We start from the raw sequence: 20,035 nt of genomic DNA, 5'->3' as shown, positions 1-20,035 counted from the left end.
CTCTGCTGAATCTCCATTTTTGTCTGAGGTTCAAGCCAGTGAGGAACACCCTTCAGAAACATCATCCATGTGTGAACCACTTATACCAGTTACCAATACTGCAGAGAGCTGTGAAGACCTTAAAACCAAGAAGAAAGAAAAAGGTTTCCTCCAAAAACTCTTCAAAGCTCTGTGCTGTTTCTGTTTCTGCGTCAGTCTCCCAGCAACTGACTGATTGTCTTTAAGACTCCTATCACCCCTTCTCTTTATTTTTTCTCTGTATCAAAAAGCAAACAAGAACAAAGAGTTTTCAATAAAGTTTCACGTTGCTTCATGTCTGCTACTCTGGAAATTCTTTGTTTTGTTAGGATCAAGAAAAAAATCAGCTCACAACAGGACCGCAGTGTTCAAGTGAGTAGGGGAGCAGCTACACTCTGCAAAGCTGATCCTCAGCAGTCTGTTTAGGAACAGAGCTGTACTGGTCAGACATAAAACTGTCAGCATTAAGGGATTCATTACAAAAACTGCCATTTTAGCTAAAGATTCATGTTTTATAACTTATAAAGTTTCATTCATTAATGGTTAGTCATTGAACAGAATGCGTGAAACAGATGCCTGTTATGGAGTCACAATATATTTCAGTGAGTGCATTATTTCAAAAATCTGTAAAATCAAAATCTTCAAATAGGGAAAACGGAGTACCTGGTTGGGTAATTGCAAATATTTGAAAATATGAAAGCAAGGAGAACTATGCAGAAGTTGGTATCGGGAAAAGACACACGTTCTCGTAGCTTTCCAAAAGATTTGATTTTCAGATAAATTATTTTAAGAGCCGCTCTATGGAGGTGCCAGTTTTTACAGAAATGTTACATTTGCATAGAACTTTAGGTTCAGAACAATGTGTCATTTGAACAAGGACACTTTCTCAAATCATCAATTTGACTATCTTAGTTTTTTAATCGATGATATAGAATTCCAAGCACCATCGGAGTGTTTGTTCCCACGGTCAAGCATGAAGGGCAAGAGCTGTATTTATAGCTCTCCACCCTTGACGCCCTTTATTACCATATTGCAATCATAAAGGGATGGGCATGGACAATGTTCCATACACAGTTAGGCTGCGGGATTTCAACAATGCTCAGGTGTTACTAAGGGGCGCGATTTTAACACCAGCAGCTTGAACTGTTGCTGGAAGGCAGGATGGATCCATGCTTTCATGCTGTTTACACCAAGCTCTGACCCAGTCACAGCAGAAATGAAAACTCTCTCTGTCAGACCGTTTTCTGTAAATCCATGAGATGATTTTGTAGCAGTTTGAAATACACAGAAAACTGTCTGGCGCCAACAACCGTGTTGTGTGTAAAATCACTCAAAGGTTTCCCATCCTGATTCTCAGTTTGAACTTCAGCAGGAAGTCTCAGCCTATGTGACTAAATGCATTGAGTTTTTGTCATGTGATTGGCTTATCAGATAATGAGGAGCTCAACAGGTGTACCCAGTGAAGTGGTTGTGAGTGTAGAACACATAAAGCAGAAAGAGACCCAAGACACAGCTCAAGAAAACATTTTTAGGTTATTTAAATTTATTAATGAATCACATTGTATTTAAGTGTCATCCTGAGAAAACATTAAAAAGGTTGTTTTATTAATTTTAATAATTCATAATAAAATTTTCACATTAGCATATTGACAACACTCACTACAGACAACAGATAATCTCATCTACAATCTTCTTTAAATGTTATATTTTACTTTTCATACAGTATTTATTAATAAAACATGTCACTGCACATCAATTTATTCATTGAATGTAGTTTTTGCCCTTGTAAAATGTAATAAAATGCATGCATTTTGCAGATGTAATGTGAAGATGTGCTATTTACCATAAAGTTTTAACTTTTACAATATTTGATGCAGTTTTCTGAATAAAATGTAATTTGAATTTAAACATAATCAGTTATACTTTTTTTTTTTAAACGTCAAGTGCTTAATTATATACATGTGTGTGAAAAAGTGTTTATTTTATTTCTATTAGTAGTAGCGGTGGCAGTCGTAAGAGCAAATTAAAATCACTCAACAAAAGAATAAGTTGAAACAGGTTAACCGATCTGAACACCCTCCTCTCCCTGAGCTTAATTGTTCTGGCCTGAATGCCAAGTACAACCAGCTCCATAAAAGGGTGGCACCCAATGCTGAAGAGAGACAAAGTAAGACGTCCACATATGCAAAGGTAGGCTGAGCTGGAGTTACTATAACACTCATCTCTTTAACCCAACAAATCATCCATCCAGCTACTGTTCTCTGATTTTTGCTCAGTATTGTTTTCTTCAGATGCTAACAAGCTATCAGCTAATACATTTGCACCACCTGGCTCAGACACTGGCAGTAGTTGTGCTTCTGATCCAAAAATATCATCAGCAAAAAGGTCCATCTGAGCTGAAGGTGCAACAACAGAGGATGCTTCAGAGCCGAGCAAATCATTCAGTGAACTCTGAGCAGCCTGACCGCTTGGTAGACCTGTGAACCCATCTGCACTGTTTGAGACATTGCTGCTTCCAAAGATGTCATCAGGGAAAGCAGTTCCTCCATGATCGAGCACATTAACCGGAGGAGGCTGATTGAAGAGATCATCATTAGAGCTGAATATGTCAAAGTCCTGTTCACTTGTCTGCTTCTCACTGCCAAAAGGATCCAAGGGTTGACTAACATCTTGGCTTATAGGTGTTGAGTCAGGGATGGTGAGTTGATCTGACATGCCAATGATTGCTTCATTTTCAGATGATATTGGTCCAGAGTCAACCAGGCTGGAGCTTTGAGTAGAAGCAGGTTCAAGCAAAGCTGTGTCAGTCATAGAAGTTGAAAATGTGCTGGGGGTGTCAGGCAGACCAAAGAAATCAGAGGAATCTTGTGCACTGTTGTGGATGAGATCAAAAAGCATTCCACTGCTCAAGCTCCCTCCTCCTTCAACCGGTGGGTCATGTTTGTTCAGCTGTTGGGCAGATTCATCTGTTTTTATCTCTGTGGCCAGTGGGTCAGCAAAGGGTGACGTGACACTATCTCCAAAAACGTCATTTAATGCATCATCACCTTTCTCAGGTATTAACTCACTGTTTGATTGCCCATGCGGTGTGCTCAGTAATTGTGCTGCAGGGTCAAGATCTTTAGACTCTATTTCCAGATCAGAGACGGGCAGGTTTGTAGCCTCACTGCTCTGTGAATGAGATTCTTGATCACCAGTTAGAATTGCATCCGTTTGCGCTATGGATGTTAAATCATCACCTGTCTCACTACTTATCATGGACAGGCTGGAAGGTTCTGAAGATCTACAGTCATTATTAAGTGCATCAGGCTCGGCGGACTGTAACTTGTCCGTGATGTCGCTCTGAAGCGCTTGTTCTTGAGGAGGGACTTTAGATGGGTCTTCTTTTTTTTGTGCATCTTTTGTAACAGAGCCTTTTTCATTCTCTGTTTTTTTGTCATCAACATGAGTTTCATCCCTTCGCTTGTCCTGAGCAGCTGATTTTGTGATGTCCTCAGCCTTCTCTGCGGATGACTGAAGTAGCCTTCCTAAGAGTCCACTGCTAGGTTTGACATCTGCTTTCCTGGCATCCTTTTGTTCTGCTTTGTTTGTTTTGTCATTTCCACTCGATGTGAAGAGTTTTGACAAGGGGCTCTTTCCTTTGGACCAAGATCCCAGTTTGCCTTTGGCCTTTTCAGCCTGTTTGTCAGAGCCTTTCAGAGAATTTGTTCTCCCAACAGGCTTCTTCTGATCACCACCTTCTTCATGAACCTTTTCAGGCTGATTTTTACTTTTTTCAAGACTGACTTCCTCTCCATTCACGGGTCCTGCAGGACTTTGTGCTGTGTCAGCATTTTCTGATTCATGCTCGCTAACAGGGTTCCCTGGACTGACATCCAGTTTCTCAGAAGGCTCTTTTTGTGTCATGATGTCTTGAGTTGAAGTGAAAGCTTCAGTAAGACTTTGGGTGATGAGTGAGTCATTAACCTTGTGCACATCCCCGTTCAGAGTTGCAATATCATTCTGCGGAGTTTTGAAACTGTTCCCTACGTTCGCATCATGCTCTTGGTTTGACATATTGGCTGTTTCTTCACGGTGCTTATATTCAGGGATTTCAAGGTACATCTCACTCTTTCTATTTTCTTCGCTGGATTCAGATGCCAAATCGTCGAGTATAGTGTTTTCCCTCACGTCTGTTCCATCATTGGTTTTATTTATTTGTTCAGACTGATCTGCGACCATTTCATTTTCTGTACCTGAGCTCAGCTGAGAGGATCGGTCGTATCGAGCGACATCAATATTTGGGGCAAACCTTACGGATTTCCGAGCTTTATTTGGAGAAGTGTCCAGCCTGTTGGCCACTGGGCTGTGGTTTGCTTTTGAGGTGGGGGCCACATTTGTGTGAACTGTTTTTTGATTCGTGACAGAAATTCTCGCTTCTGAGTGGTTAGTTTGGACAGGACTGACTGGTTTTGTTTTCTCTGAGGGAAACTTCTCAGCTGAGATAAAGCTTGCTGTTGTAGACTGTTCCTTCCCCCTCTTATCTCTCATTCCTTCTCTGTTACTGAGCCTGTCGCTTTTCCAATGCTCTGAAAAGCTCATGCTAACTGCACCTGCTCTGCTGATGTCAGAGATTTTATTTTTCAGAGCTGGTTCATATGTTCGCTGCGGAGAATTCTTCTTCTCTGGTGGCCAGCTCATTTTTAGTTTACCTTTAACATCAGCAACACTTTTATCTCCCGACGCTCTCAGGGATGACTTTGTGGCAAACGCTTCAGCAGAAGCCTCTCTGCAGCCATTAGAAATGTTTAACTTGTTCTTTGACATTTTGGGAGTGGGCTTAGCATCTGGCTCATCTGTCCCTTTATTTTTATCAAGCCAGCGGTCTTTGTGTTGCTTGTGACCGAAGCCCTCGTCATAATTTCCTTTTCTTTTAAAAAGCTGATTGTAGTGAGAAATGCAGTAGAATTCACCATAAAGAGAAGAATAGTTGTGTGTGCTGCAATGAAATGAAAAAGCCCAAATATAAAATCAGATCTAATTTTGTTTCTCTCACATTATTGATTTGTTGTGCTAGATCAGCTTGTGTGAATGATTTATTCATTGATATTGAGGATTTATTTCATGTATGTGTTTCATTTATTAATGCAAATACTAAATCTTTTCATCTTGGTAGTTTTGATTGGGTTCTATATGATAAATATTCCAATTTCTATAATTTTGTTCTAACATCTCACCTGAGCTTCTTCTTACAGTGTTTACAGCAGAAACAGTTGTAGTGCAGAATAAGTTTATTAGCCACCATTTTCTCCATTGGGTAGACTGGTGTCAAACAGGCAGAACACATTTCCTTGGCAGGCGGCTGGAACTACGATGATGAAAACAAACTTAGTTTAAGGTTAATTTGTCTTGTAGGTTTGACATGACAGGATCTTTTCTGTAATGTTTTACAAATGCAGCCACCTGTAGTGGAGAGATCTATGATCTACAATTATGTGTACTTTTTTAAAATAATAAGTTAGAAGAAACGCACAGGAATTACTTACAACTCACATCTAAGATGTTTTAAGGTGTACTCCTAATGTCGCATGACCACTGACAAGTTTGATTCCTGGTATTTAGCAATTACATAACTAGATAATGTCACATTTATGAGGTATTCAACTTTAGGTAAAAACAGCAACAGTGAGGCTTTCAGATGTGTTTGATGTTTGCAAAATCCTGTATTTTCAAACCAACTAACAACAGGAGAAGAAAAGAGAGGTATTTTGAAATGAAGGTCTGGAGCAAAAGTAGAGAAAACGTGACCAAAACAGAAACTGACATTTTAAAAAGCATAGCGGTGGTGTGATTTCTCATCATAGATCCATTACAACTGTGCAACATCTGACTCCAGGTTTCCTTTAAAAGGCAATTTATGAAGTAAATTGGTGAAGAAATACTCTTTGTAGAATTTACTTAAGTAACTTAGGAGTATTGTGTGAATTATTGGTTGTGCACCAATGTACTACTGTTTCATATATTAGCCTAGAGATTGGATATTCATTCAAACTAAATACCACTGGATTTTTAAAAAGGAGTCAATTTTATATTTGTGGTTTACAAGTTAATGGGCTTTGGGAGCCATGGGAACATTTTCCATTGCCGTAAAAAAAAAAATGGCAGCAAGGCGTAGTGGCTGCGCCATTTCATCTCTGTTTATATACAGTTAAGTGACAATTTTGCTGGGCAAAATATTTAAACAACAAATTAAGAGTTGTAGAATAATCAAGCCATGTCTCAGCCACACAAAGATTTTAGATTCATTTAAGTTTTTGCTTGATTTTCTTTTTACCCCTTTAAAAAAAAATTGTCATTACTGAATTGCATTTTGCCTGGCATCTCCACCAAGACAAGATCTCAAATCAGCAGGGACATTTAACTTTAGAGATTCTACATTTTATTATCATCACTTTGATTTCGGGCCAAGCAAAGTCGATATACACGGAATTGAGTTATAAATTCTGTGTGCAGAGATGGGCAGTAACGCGTTACTTGTAACGTGTTACTGTAATCTGATTACTTTTTTCGAGTAACGAGTAAAATAAGGGATTACTATTGCAAAAACGGTAATTAGATTACCGTTACTTTCCCGTAGGAACACTGCGTTACTGCGTTACTAAAACCGTGATTTTTTGCGAGAATGTCTCACGACAGTGACGTAAGCGAGTGCGCCGTTAGTGACAACAGCTGTGTGCAGATCAACAATGGATCACATATCGATTGTGGGAGAGAGTATGAGCGTGCAGCGTTTAAAGCGTGGAAGTACTGACCTTACTTTGAGTTTGATTCCATAAAAAGTGACAAAAACATTAGCGTCCGTTGTGCGTGGGAAAAAAAAAATCTTTTTACAGCGAAAAAAAACCCTAAACTTCCAAGCAAGCACCGAGTGCGCAACGACGTAATGGGAAATTCACAGAGAAACTCGCGGATTCTTCAACTGACCGCGGCACACCTGCACCAGGGTAAACCTCCGCCTACCGCAGTGCTTTTTAATAGGTGAAAATAGAGCAACAGGACCGCTGAGTCTTTGACTTTATTTATGTTCTGCTGTGTTTTACTTGCATCTATTTGAAAGAGTGAGTGTAAACACAAAAAATATTTTATTTTATGTGCTGGAATGTGCAGAAAATAGGTTTAAATGTTAAACTAATTTATTCAACTCAGAGAATGTTGCATATAATTAAATTTTTGCTTGATGCATAAAGTTAAAAGATTAAAACTGATAAAACAAGTTAAAAAAATAGATTTTTCCATTTGATTACATTGTGTATGATGGATTATGTAGAAAAAGTAGAATTGGGCTGAAAGATCTGTCGCTTTATCACCTATTCAGGTTGTAAATCGTGTTTTTAAAAAGTAACTAAGTAACTAAGTAATTAATTACTTTTGAAAATAAGTAATCAGTAAAGTAACGGGATTGCTTTTTTGGGAAGTAATCAGTAATTAGTTACTGATTACTTTTTTCAAGTAACTTGACCAACACTGTCTGTGTGTGAGCTAATCTACTTATAGTATGCTGAAAAGTAGCATCAGTGGTTGGTGATAATGATATGGCTGCTCTGTGGCCATTTGTTATATTTATAATTCAAGGAATGAGAATAAAGAAAAAAATCACCGATAACAGTCACATCTTCTAACCTGTCATTTATTTGACAGTTGTTTAAAACAGAAGAATAAACAGTGCTAACTTTGTGTTTAGCCTTGTTAAAAGATCTTAACACTTTATCATGTGGTTACAGTATAAAATCTATAAGACAAAAAGTTTTTAAAGGTAACATTTTCATGATTTCATGAGTTCAGTTTAAAGACTAACAAAACAGTTTCACTAATAAAACAAAAATGGGATGAAAACACACGTAAATAAAACTGCTTTCCTAAAGTTAAAGGACCGTGGAACGCACTAATAAGTGGCTCGTTCAGTGCGTTTCCTTTGGTGGGCCGAATGTTACAAATACCGTCCCGTCGTCCTTGGTGCTCCTCGACACTTTATCTTCAAAAAAGCGCCCGGACCTTCGCATCAGTGGGGATGTCATGACTTCGTATCTGGTTGGACTAATTTCAAACAGGGCCGATGTTTTACTGTCAGACTGTTTGGTGACGAATGTTGAGGTCCTGGAGGAAACAAATACATTGCCAAAGCCGTCGCTCTCTTCATAAGTTTCACTGACAGTCTTCGTGCCAATTATTCCTGCGGGTTGCTCTGCGGTTTGCACTTCAAGAACACTGACCTTGCGCTGTGGGCCATTTTTTGAAGACTCGGCAGCTGCGGACTCCAGATCACTGTTCACATTTTGACAACTGTCAGAGCAGCTATTAGTTTTTGGTTTAAATGTTGACATGGTTGGCTTTGGTTGATCACTTGGTTTTCTGGCAGCTGAGTGAATGGAGATGAATGATGGTGAAGACTGAGAGGAAGACTGTCTAATAAGGGGCTTATTGTGCCCTTTTCTCGACACTTCCTCTTTGGAAAGACTTGAATCCAAATCTGTCTGGAGATTTACATCGCTTGTCTCTTTTGTCTGACCTGATTTGGCCTTGCTTGAAACAATGCTTATCTTCCTGATGTTGTTGGCAGGTTGAAAGTTTTGCTCAGATTTCAAAGACTCATCGAACAGCCCCGACAACCCTGCAATGTCGGCCTCAGATTTCAGATTAGACACGGAGTACAGAGCCTTTTTAATCGTCTCTTCGATTTCAAGCAGCTTTGCTAAAGTCTGTTCCTTCAGGTTCATTATTTCCTTGCTTGCTTTTTCCAGATCTTCAAATGCCGTCTCAACTGAGGAGATGCTTTCAAGATCATCATCCTGGGTTTCTGCTTCAACTTTCTTTCCCTCCATTTTACTTTGCTTAGCGTTTCTCCTTGATGTACCCATCCAAGTAGGGACATTCTGGTATAATGTATTCAGTGAAGTGTCATCTACACTGCTGGCCTCTCCCTCTATTTCTTGCACTTGAGACAGGATCCCCTTGAGTTCCTCTCTTTTCCTAAAGTTTTCAAAGATTTCCATGGCTGCCTTTACATTTCCTTTTACGATGTCTTCCATGTGTACAGAGAGCCTTTGTCGTCTTTCATCCTCTGTCTCTCTTGCCTTCTTCTCTCTTAAAACAACTTTATCCTCAAAAGTTGGTTGCTTTTGGTCCGGGTTGTTTTCCTGCACATGGCCCATAGTGACTGATGTCTGCAGTCCGGGCTCGTGCTGTTTTTCTTGAGGTTTGAGATTTGATTTGTATTCTTGAACAGAAGTCTTTTCTGTCTTTTTATGACCTCTACCGTTATCATCTGTGATTGCTGCCTTCTTGGAAGTGTCTCTGTCCTTTCCTTCAAAGTTATTTAGTGCTGCCTTCGAGCTCGTGTTGATTTCATGCTCACCATCTTCATAACCCCTCATACGTATCTGTATCTCCTCAGCTGCATTGATTTTCTGTTTCACATTTTTCTCTGTTTTCACTTCACTGCTGTTTGACACGGTCATTTTGCAGTCTGATTTCCTCTCTGTGAGTTGTGCTGTTTCCTGTTTCTTGCTGCTTTCCTGAGCCTTTGGCTTGATTGGCAGATATACATTTGCTTGATTTGCGACTTGCATTTCTTCACTAGCACATTTTTGTTGTTGGTATGTTTCATGTGAACATTGTTTACTGAGCTTTCCATGCGTTGTAGTTTCTTGGCTACCCACAGAGCAAAACGACTGGCTTTGTTTTGGACGAATTACTACACTTTTTGTATTTTCTTTAACAGGGCAGGAAACTTTGTTAGGTGATGTATTTGGTTCTTCCACAACTACAGATTTTATCCATTGTGGCTTTGGTGGTAAAGCTGGCTTCTGCTCCTGTGGTTTCTCAGTCTTTTGAGGCAGTGGAGGTGGACTTGGCCTTTCAGAGCGGGGTGATTTAGAGGTTCCATTTGCTACGGGGTTGGGAGCTGAATTCTGTGTTGTAATAGATGGTTGTCCTTCACAGGTTACTGAAATTGAAGGAGATAATTTTGCGTCAGATGGAGGCACAGGCACCACAACACACTGCTTGTGAACAGTCTTGCTCCTCTCTGAACAAGCCCTGCCTGAATTTCTGTATATCATGGCAGCTTTATAGTCTCCTTTGGATACATTTACGCTAGACTTCTCAAGAGATTTGAGAGCCAATTGCACATTACCGCTTATAATATTTTCCTTATCTAGGAGCTTCTGCTCTGTCGCTGCACTCTGCAGAGCTCTAATAGCTGCTTTCACATCTCCTCTGATAACTTGTTCTGTCTCATCTTCAGTTGTCTGACTATTAAACTCGCAACTTACAAAAGGTGGCAGTGATTCTGGGGCACTATTACTGTCTATAGCTGCAATCTGTTGACAAGCCTCAAAGGAGATATGGCTTTCTTGAGCTTTCTCTGTATCACTGACCTTCGGAGAAGTCCTGATTTGCTGGCATCTTGAGGAGGACGAACATGTTGATTGTGCCACTGTTGATGAGCTTTCCTCTTGTGCGGACATATTCAGGTTGTATATTTTTCCAGGAATGATGACTTCCCGCTCTACTTGCATGCTTTGCTGCTTTGCCATTTCAAGAGACCTTTTAGCTGCTTTTACGTCTCCAGATATAATGACTTCTTTTTGTGCTTGGTTTCCTTCGCTTTCAGGACCTTGAGCTGACAGGTCCATGTCATAAATAGTTCCAGGTGTAATGACCTCCCGCTCCACACACATACTCTGTTGCTTTGCACGTTCTAATGATTGCATTGTTGCCTTGACATCTCCAGGGACAATTTCCTCCTTTGGTACACAGCTGTCAACACTGATAGAGCACTCTGATGAAAAAACCTTTTTGGTGTTCTTTACGTCCCCTGGTAAAACATCAGAAATTGTTCGTTCTGCCTGTTCTTTTTGCTGATAGAGGCTTCTCTTTGCTTCCCTCACACCCCCCTGAACTGTTTCAATCTGTTCCTTAGTCAGAAGGCTCTGATCAGCTTCGTCTTCAGACGCCTCGGTGTGAAGACTTTTGAGATAATGCAGATCTCCCTTTTCAATGCAGCTTTTGTACAAATTCACATTTCCCTTCTCTGTTTCGTCCACTCTGCACGACGCTGCTATCCTCTGACAACTGGCAGTAGCTAACAAATTTCCAATTGTAGACTGGACATCTCCCCTCTCTGTAACCAGACTCTCGGTTTTGATTTCGTAATTGCAGATGAGTGAATAAACGGACATCTCTGCTTGTCCCGCTGCAGTCTCTTGCAATATTATTCCCTTTTTCAAATTATTTTGTGGAATGAGCAAGTCATCAATTACCTGGGCAATGTTTTGTAGTCTTTGATCGTGTTCGATGTTGACTGTGCCGGTCGCCTGGGAGACTGGAAGCTCGACTACTGTTATGTTAACTTTACCTTTTTCAGTTTCTCTCAGAAGAGTTACTTGTGGTTTGAGAGTCGGTCTGACCAAGAGCTGTAGCATGATGTTCCTGATGTTACCCTCAACAACATCCTCTTTCTCAATCTGCACCCCTTCTTTGTTTTCAAACATGTATTTTGCCATGTTAACATTTCTGCTGCCATCTGCCTCTATTATGATGCCGCTTGAGTGAACAAAAGCATTTTCATTCAAATACGAAAGGGTATCAGCCACACTGTTGGCGGTGATTTTGTCTAGTGGAGTGGTCTCAAAGAGCCAGGTGGTGCACTTCACATCAGCTTTTGGGATATCTTTAGCACTTTGCACTGTGGTGTCTTCTGGCTCCTTAATTTTGTCCAGGGGCTGCGATTCAAAGAGCCAGGTGCAGCGTTTCACATCTCCCTTCTGGCTATCTTCCCTGTGGACTGCTTTTACTGGACCCTGCTCCTGAGGCTCCCCTTTCAGGCTGTCAATTGTTTGATTCTCAAAGAGCCAGGTGGAGGTCCTGACATCGCCACGCTGCACATCAGTGACGCTAACCATTCTCACAAACTTCTTGCACTGCTGCTCAGATTCAAATAATTGTTTATTTAGCTGCACATTACTGCTTCCAAAGTCTTCAGTCACCCTGACTGAGAGCTCATCTCGACTCGTAAGGGAGTCAAGAGGTTGTGTCTCAAATTTCCACCTGGCTGATTTAACGTCTCCTTTCTTGACGTCCTCCTGGGTGACAGCTCGTATGACGTAAACTTCATTCTCCGCCTTGATGGCATCGAGTGGTTTTGTCTCAAACATCCACCTTGCTCCTCTTACGTCACCACTCATTACCTCTTCCTTTTTTAGAGTTGTAACTTCATGAAACTGGCCCTCTTTGTCTCTGATGGCATACAGTGGCAGGGACTCAAACATCATAGTGCTTGACTTCACGTCTATATTGCTCACAGGCTGCTCCACATTGACCCAATTCTGCTCAACGGGTTCATCGTGAATTTTATCCAGTGACGATGTTTCAAATATAAACTTTTTCTTCTGGACATCACCACTTTCAATACTCTCAACCCTTGGCGTATTTGTGTCATTGTTGTCCTTGTTGATCTGGCTCATGGGGCAGTTCTCAAACATCCAAGTAAATTTATTTACAGAACCTTTCTCGATTTGTTCTCCTTGGTTCTGCTGATCAGATGCTGCCATGATTTCTGATCCTATTTCGTCAAGAGACTGGGATTCAAAGAGTTCTTTGACTCGCGAAACTTCCCCTGACTGAAAGTTCACTTGGCTGACACATCTCAGATTTTGGTCTGAATTTGTATCCTTTCTTATTCTGTCCAAGGCCTCTGTTTCAAAAAGATGTTTCACAGTTTGAACACCAACCTCTGATTGGACTGAATCTCGTATGGTGCTGCATAGCTTCAAATTGTACTTTTCCCCATCTTTGATGCTATCTAGAGGCTGTGACTCAAAAAGCCATGTAATGGACTTGACATTGGTATCTTCAATGGCTTCTTTATCCTTTGCTTTTTCGGATTTGTCATACAAAATGTCCATTGGCTGTGTTTCAAACAACCATTTACAGGTCTTCACGTCACCTTTATGCGGCTCCTCCTCCAAAGAAGAGTTTTGCTTTGTCTGATTGAACTTTGAATGAATCCCATCAATTGTCTGTGTTTCAAAAAGCCACTTTGCCATTTTGACATCACCTGTGTTGTCTTCCTGTCTTGTGATGCCTTTGATTACTTCCACATTTCCTTTTCCTTCTACCAGTTGGTCTAACGGCTTCGTCTCAAACATCCACTTATACTTTTTGACTTTCCCTTGAGTGAATTCCTCTCGGCTGACTGTTGTAACCTTATGAAGGTTTCCAGAGCTGTCTTTTATTGCATATAATGGAGTTGTTTCAAATATTTCTCTGTTACCTTTTACATTTCCAACTGCAATAGACTCTTCGTTCTCGGTAATCTCCTCCCCAGAAGGAGCAATTTTGCTCAAAGGAATTTTTTCAAAAAGTTCTTTGAATCCCTTCACGTCACCTTTTTCAATCACTTGTTCTTTTAATGAAGTGCTCTTTTGAATGCTGCAGCTTTCAAATAACTGTTTTTTGTCTTTTACTTCACCTTGTTCTTCAGCTGAAAGGGTAATTTTCTTCAGGCTCCCAACTTCATAGCTATCACTAAGCGTCTCCATGGGCTGTGTTTCAAACAGCCAAAGGGAGGTCTTGACATCTCCCCCAATTACGTCTCCCTTTTCCAAAGACTTTTCTGCCATGTTTCCTGCTGCCAGTGGTTTCATTTCAAAGAATTTCTTCTTGTTGATGACATCAACCTCTCCTGTGCACTCAGCTATGGCTCCTTCAAATGTGTTCTCTCCTACAACCTCAGGTATTCTGTCAAATGACTCAGTTTCAAACATCCACCTCTTCCGGTCAACACCTCCTCGTTGACCCTCCTCTAGCGATATGCCCCGAATTATTTTCACGACATCAGTTCCCTTACTGATCAGGTCCAAAGGCTGGGTTTCAAAAAGCCAGCGGGCAGTGCAAACACCACTACTGTCGATCTCCTCCCTGCAGATGGATTTAATCTCATGCATATTGCCACTGTTGTCTCTGATAGCACAGCAAGGTTCTGCCTGAAACAGTTTCACGGTCTTTTGGACATCACCTTTCAGCTCCTGAAGCTCAGACCTCAGTTTCAGGAAACTATGATCTTCAATAGAGTTGCAGCGCCCCAAGTCACTCAGTGCTTTAGACTCAAAAAGCAGACGAGTTCCTCTTACATCCCCAGGCTGTACAGGTTCTTTCAGCACTGCCTCAACTAGTTCACCCTCTTCATTTACGGATCTATTTAAGGAATCCAAGGGCTGGGTCTCAAACAACCACATTGATGTTCTCACATCCCCCCTGACAGAAATCTGCCTTTTGGCAGACTGTAGTTGGGTGCTGTCAATATGTTCAAACATCGAGGAGGTGCTTCTTACATCTCCACCTTTTAACTCCTCATTATCCATCAGCTTTTTGGTTGAATGAGGATCTCCAATACTGTCCAGAGTCCAGTTCTCAAAGATCCACCTCATGGATTGCACTTCCCCCTGATAAGCTGCATCTGCTGCCTGAGTGTTTTCTGACTGCACTGCCTTCATGATCTCATCATCCACTGCGTCATCAAGACTTGCCCGTAAGTCTGGGTGGATGTGTTTAAAGAGCCTCTTCAGCTCATTTTTCTGCCGTTGCTGGTAGAATGTGGAGAAGGTTTCTTTAGGTGGAGGCAGGGGAAGGCTACTTAACGATGAAGGCCCTTCATAGTTGAGAGGTCTAGGTGGTACTGGGGGAGGTGGGGGGAAGGGCAAGTCATCTTCTTCAGGAGATGATTGTAAAACTGTGACTTTTCTGGTCTGGTCAGCCATCTTGAAACAATAAAAGAAATTCAAGAATATTATCAGGATCTAGTGATCTAGTCAACAAAAAGAGCATTAAAACAATACATGCAAATATTAGAATGACATGCATAGCAAGGAAAGCCATACTTTACCTTCTTTTATGCTCGCTTCGCTTCTTTTATGCATTTTCACCCCAAACCATCCTCAGTCACACCAGGGTTACCAAAAACACTTCACAGCTGTTAGTAGGCAAATATCACACATACACGCCGCCGAGGCTGCTAGTGTGGCTAGTTGTTTTTAACTTTTTTAGGTGAAAACAAGCGAAAACATTGTTAAATTTAAATCTGCATTAAGTTTTTTTTCTGGCTGCAGTGTAAACTAGGGTTGGGCATTGTTAAGTTTCGGACAGGCTGCCATCAGTCAACCAGCTATTGTTGATATGTTCACAGAGATATGCCACATGCACTGATAGAGACGCTTGTTGAAACAGGAAAACAAAAACAAAAAACAGAATACAAAAACACCTAATAGAGATGATTCACTTTCAATCCCAAAATAAACATTCAGAAGAAATAACAAAAGCTAGATTTTGTGTTGTTGGTGTCCATGGAGAACCAGCAACTCACTGGTATAATGATTACCCTTGATCTTTACTATTCTGATGGAGATACTCTGTGTCTGTGTTCAATTCTGTGCTGGAGCTCAGCTCAACAGAAAGGATGGAGGCACCACCTTGTGGTCATTCTCAGTTTTTCAACATAACAACATAACTACATACAACTACAATTAATTACAAACCAGAAAAATTTAAACAAAAATAAATTATCTAAATGATTTAAACATACTTGACCCTTTGTGAAAAAGTAACATCCTGAATGTTGCATTTAATGTGAGCTCGTAGGTTTACTGTGTGTTTGATGGTGGAAGCAAAGACTTAGATGCACAGCACACAATACTGAGAAACCACATTCTCCTGTAAAGGTTTCTAAATGACGTATACTGTACCTTACTGTTTTTAGCCCCTTTTCCTAGTGTACCAATGAATTCCTGTTAAACAAAAGCAAAGAGTGATTTAAATCAGTTTGAATCACACAGAACTTTATTATTTGTTAAATATATCCATTAGCACTGTGTTCCACACATTTCAAACATGCACTAAAGTGTTGAGGCGCTCCTGTTGTGACCTAGCACACAGAAAATTCCCCATTGAAGCCTTTGACCTCACTTTGTGGGGAGGAATGAGAAGCATTTCAGGAACTCACTGGTTGTGTTGGGCCTCCTGTGGTGTCAGTGGCTGCTGTTCTTGACAGATAGAGAGTTGATCTGTCTCTCACTGAGAAGGAAGTAGATGTTCTGTCTCTGGTTTGTCTCGTTGGGGTGCCCCCTTTAGTCAGTGAAGAGCTGTATTTGTCCTCTGCAAGAGCAAGATCCGACATCAAATTAATGTTGACTTCTTTATTAGATTTGCCCAATAATACATCTGGAGTCTTGGGATTTCTAGTTTAAACCTAGTGGCACACACATGCATAAAAGTGGAACAACAGGATACTGCTGTATCCTATAATAAGCAAAGCTGTGCGTGTCCAGTGTCAGCAACAAGTTGAATGATAACGCTGTGTCTGTGTATTTTTAGTTATGGTGGAATCTGTCTTATCACTGTTGTAGCTTCCTGTTACCTCATGGATTCTAGTTCACATGCATTATGCCATGAAACAGCATATGTTTTAGTAAAGAGAGATATTGTAACAATCAAGTCAGATTACGAGCTTTGATCCCCGGGAGATAAATAGGCCCACACAGCCCTCCCTGCTGCACAGGACTATCATCAAAATGCATTCCACGGATTGACCATGACACCCAAGAAGAAGAAAAAACAGCAACTGCTAGCTCAGCTTGAGGGACACAGATTGTTTGCACATTGTTTGAATGGGCTCTCTCCCATCAAACCATCAACACCTGACCAAAAGAATGCAACAGCCCAGCCCAGTAAACCACATGCATGTTCTGAAACTGATTTTTGTTTATGCAAAAAAACACCCTGCAATCAGACTGTATTAGCTGAAATTTGTTCCTCAGCTGGAGTTAAGTAAATATAATGAGTTTAGAAAAAAAATCAACAGCAGCATCATGAAAAATATGTTCAGAGGTCAACAGCACAGTATGCTGCACAGGCCATCCAGCTGTAACTAATGGCCAGATTTAAACACACCTCCCTTTTCACGCACTAAGCCCTGACGGGACAAAAGGATGGCCTGGCGAGCCGGCGCCTCTCACGAGTCTGGACTTAAAGCATTTTCACAGATGGGTGAGCAGACAGAATCATGCAACCGACTGCCATGCCCCCCCATGAAAGTCCTCACCCAGTAAACCGAGAGGTCAACTGTCACTCATCATCGACGTGTGTTCACAAACATCCACGCAAACTTGTCTCGACAGAGGAAATAATGAAAAGACTCATTCTTACAGACTCGAAAATGAAATTAAGCGTCAATGACACAACTGGAAACTTTTTTCAGTGATTCCAGCGTTTTCTGAGCAATGTCTGCCAACATCTCTTTGATCTGGGTTAATTCTTCAGGAATGAAGAGGAGCTATTAGCAGCATGCTAATGGGAGGAAATTTTGGGATGCTGGCAGCTGTACAAATGATGGTTAAATGCAGCTGGCATTTGTTCTTCACCACCACCGCAGCCTTTTACCTCCATCAGCTGTTGGCAATTGTAGCTACATTCATAGACTGTAATGAAAACCAACATCTCAAAGGACAACTTGTATTATAGGGTCCCAGATCCCCCATATAGCACTGTGTGTTACACCATTTGCCTACTTCTAGGAGTTCATTTTTTCCCCTTCATTTGATTTTCATTTTCCAATGTTTCTGAAGATATAGAGAAGAAAACAGACTGACTGTCTAACATATGACTTCCAGTTTCCACCATTTGTTTGAAACTTGAGGGATAGCGTACCGATGGGGTCTGACGGTTGATGAGCACTTAACACTTAATGAAGAGAGCATTATATTCATAAATTACTGCCTTTATAGCTCAGTCATAAAAAGACAGGAGCAAAATTGCAAATTTCAGAATTTTCTATACTTTGTGATTGCTGTTGAAAAAAATCTGTTTTTCCAGTACAACTTCATCTTGTCTCAACAATAACAGCATGAAATTTGACAAAATAAAGTCCAATAATACAAAACATGTACATCCAGAAACCTTTCTCTGTCATTATATAGTGCTATTGTCATTTTACTGTAGCGGCACAGTCACGCTATTTGGCCTCATATGAAGAAAGTTAATAAATACTCACTAAAACACCATCCAGCGTTGTTTCCCTGTGTATTTCTGCTGTGTTCACTCCCAGGACCCCTGTGATGTGTGATGTGTAGTAGAGCCTGTCTCCTCTTTCAGTGCTCTCTGTGACTGAACTCTTTCTAGTCCCGTGGCCTTGGTGACAGCTGATTTTTATCAGTGCCTGCTGCCCCAGTGGAAGACTTTGGCTATTTTGGGATGGTGGGCTGGCTGCTGCTACTCGCCTGAGTCAATCACCTCTGTTAGTCACTGTTGGATTGGGACACCCCTCATTTCCACAGATACATTGTCACCTGCTATAACAGGAACTGGGTGGGACCAATAGTATGTGTGTCAGTGGGTGCTCGGCAGCCAATATATTGAAAGAAAAAATACAGACAAATGGTCCTATTTTGGTAAGTTCTACTTGGGTCCTGGCATTCATGAGGATGTCACTCACACGCCTAAACAGTGTTTTCGGCCAACATACACCTTCAAGTGTCCCATTGGACAGAACAATGTACACCCCCCGCACTGCCAAACGTACTCATGAACAGCTCAAGGAACATGACACAGATCCAAAGGACCTGATCTGGCCTCCAAACTGCCCTGATCTCAGTCCAGTCTTTTAAAATGCTAATTCTCACTCTCTTTTTCCACACTACCTACACTTTAAGTATCACTAGGACAAAATCTCACCCTAAATTCAACAGAATTAGATGGCAAACGCTGGGAAATTACACCATAAGCCATGGGCTGTATTATGAAATGCTACCAAATATTTCAGCTTTATTTTGGAACAAACACAGCTGACGTTACTGGTTGTTCCTTACTTATACCAGGTTCATCACAGGGTAAGGACGTCAGTATTGCTGAAGCTATATCAGTAATGTGTCGCGGACAGGCATGGCTCAGAGGGCCAAGGCCTGCGTCACGGTCAGAACTGGTGGTGACACTCTCAGTTCTATCTTAAGCATGTGTGCCGGGCACATAGTTATGCATTTACAACACTACATCCTTGTCTTTATTTAGCTTCTTTTTCCTCCCACCACCAAACACCACATGGGTTGCCACTGCTTCGTAAACTCGGTCAGGATTTACATGGTGACACTTTAAATACTAGGCCTTGATCCTGAACTGTTTGCTCTGTGGCAACCTAATATAGATTCATTTGATACGCTTGAGAACTGCTGTTTGACATGCAAAGATGAATGTGCCTACATTCATATTTCAAAGAACTGTCAGGAACATATATATTAAACAGCTTGAGAAGTGTCCACTCGTCTTACCTTACATGACAATGAACCTCAAAGCTTCAAGGAAACTCTGGCACCCATCCCTTATCCCGTCCTAGATGTCAGTGATTGTAGTAAATATGAAATAAAGTACCACTGCTCACCAGGCAAGTGTCTGCGTGCTCTGTCATGAAACTCTGGAAGCCCATTCACAGCCCTTCTTCCACCCACTTGAGTGGCTTTCTGTGGATAAACAGCACATTATGTTGTCAAGAGAATTATAACAGACAATATATGATTGTTTTGTGTCTCATTTTGGTGGGTGTGGAGTCGGGCTGTCGAGACTTAAAATAGAGGGAGCTTAAAATCCATGATAGCTGGGTTAAGAGTTGGATGACACTCATGTCACTTTCAGTAACACATAGCCAGGAAAGATATGCAGGATTAGTAAGCTTCACTATTAACTGGTCCAGATTTTTTTCTTCTTTTTTTTTTACACAAATAGAGTAACTGCCTGGTTCTGGATGTAAAGTGCAAACATATCAGGTGAGTGGTTCAACAACAGTCACCTCAAGGTGCTTTAAGACCCTACAATAATACAGAGAAAACCCCAACATTGCACTTGGCGACAGTGGGAAGAAAAAACTCCCTTTTGACAGGAAGAAACCTTTAGCAGAACCAGGCTCACATCACGTGCTTGTGTCATTTGGATGACCAGC

The 20,035-nt window shown here is 41.0% G+C and overlaps 2 protein-coding genes across 3 annotated transcripts; both read right to left on the bottom strand.

Moving 5' to 3' along the window:
- Positions 1 to 2,244: 2,244 nt before the first annotated feature.
- Positions 2,245 to 5,352, bottom strand: LOC309694766 (uncharacterized protein; the record flags this gene model as incomplete). The annotated part of the gene is made up of 2 exons (XM_082514973.1): positions 5,235 to 5,352; positions 2,245 to 4,996 (listed from the first exon to the last, which is right to left on the bottom strand). Exons 1-2 carry the CDS (start codon positions 5,342 to 5,344, stop codon positions 2,245 to 2,247), a joined length of 2,862 nt encoding a protein of 953 aa, XP_082371099.1. The 5' UTR covers positions 5,345 to 5,352.
- Positions 5,353 to 7,668: 2,316 nt separating this feature from the next.
- On the bottom strand, positions 7,669 to 16,200 carry xirp1 (xin actin binding repeat containing 1). 2 transcript variants are annotated; one of them, XM_082514440.1, is made up of 4 exons: positions 16,055 to 16,116; positions 15,798 to 15,839; positions 10,434 to 14,816; positions 9,888 to 10,000 (listed from the first exon to the last, which is right to left on the bottom strand). In XM_082514440.1, the coding sequence occupies exons 3-4, from the start codon at positions 14,814 to 14,816 to the stop codon at positions 9,998 to 10,000; spliced, it is 4,386 nt and encodes a 1,461-aa protein (XP_082370566.1). In that variant the 5' UTR covers positions 15,798 to 15,839; positions 16,055 to 16,116; the 3' UTR covers positions 9,888 to 9,997. The 2 variants fall into 2 exon arrangements, with proteins under 2 accessions (XP_082370565.1, XP_082370566.1); XM_082514439.1 differs by having other exon boundaries at positions 7,669 to 14,816; positions 16,055 to 16,200.
- Positions 16,201 to 20,035: the final 3,835 nt, after the last annotated feature.

The sequence above is a fragment of the Aulonocara stuartgranti genome (assembly GCF_965226115.1).
Source record: "Aulonocara stuartgranti genome assembly, chromosome: 18".
NCBI classification, from domain to species: domain Eukaryota; kingdom Metazoa; phylum Chordata; class Actinopteri; order Cichliformes; family Cichlidae; genus Aulonocara; species Aulonocara stuartgranti.
Note: the sequence above shows the minus strand (reverse complement) of the source record. Positions and strands in the feature narration are given on the sequence as shown.

Coding starts and splice junctions, on each gene's coding strand:
- xirp1 (XM_082514439.1), bottom strand. CDS start 14,816: ATGGCTGACCAGACCAGAAAAGTCACAGTTTTACAATCATCTCCTGAA.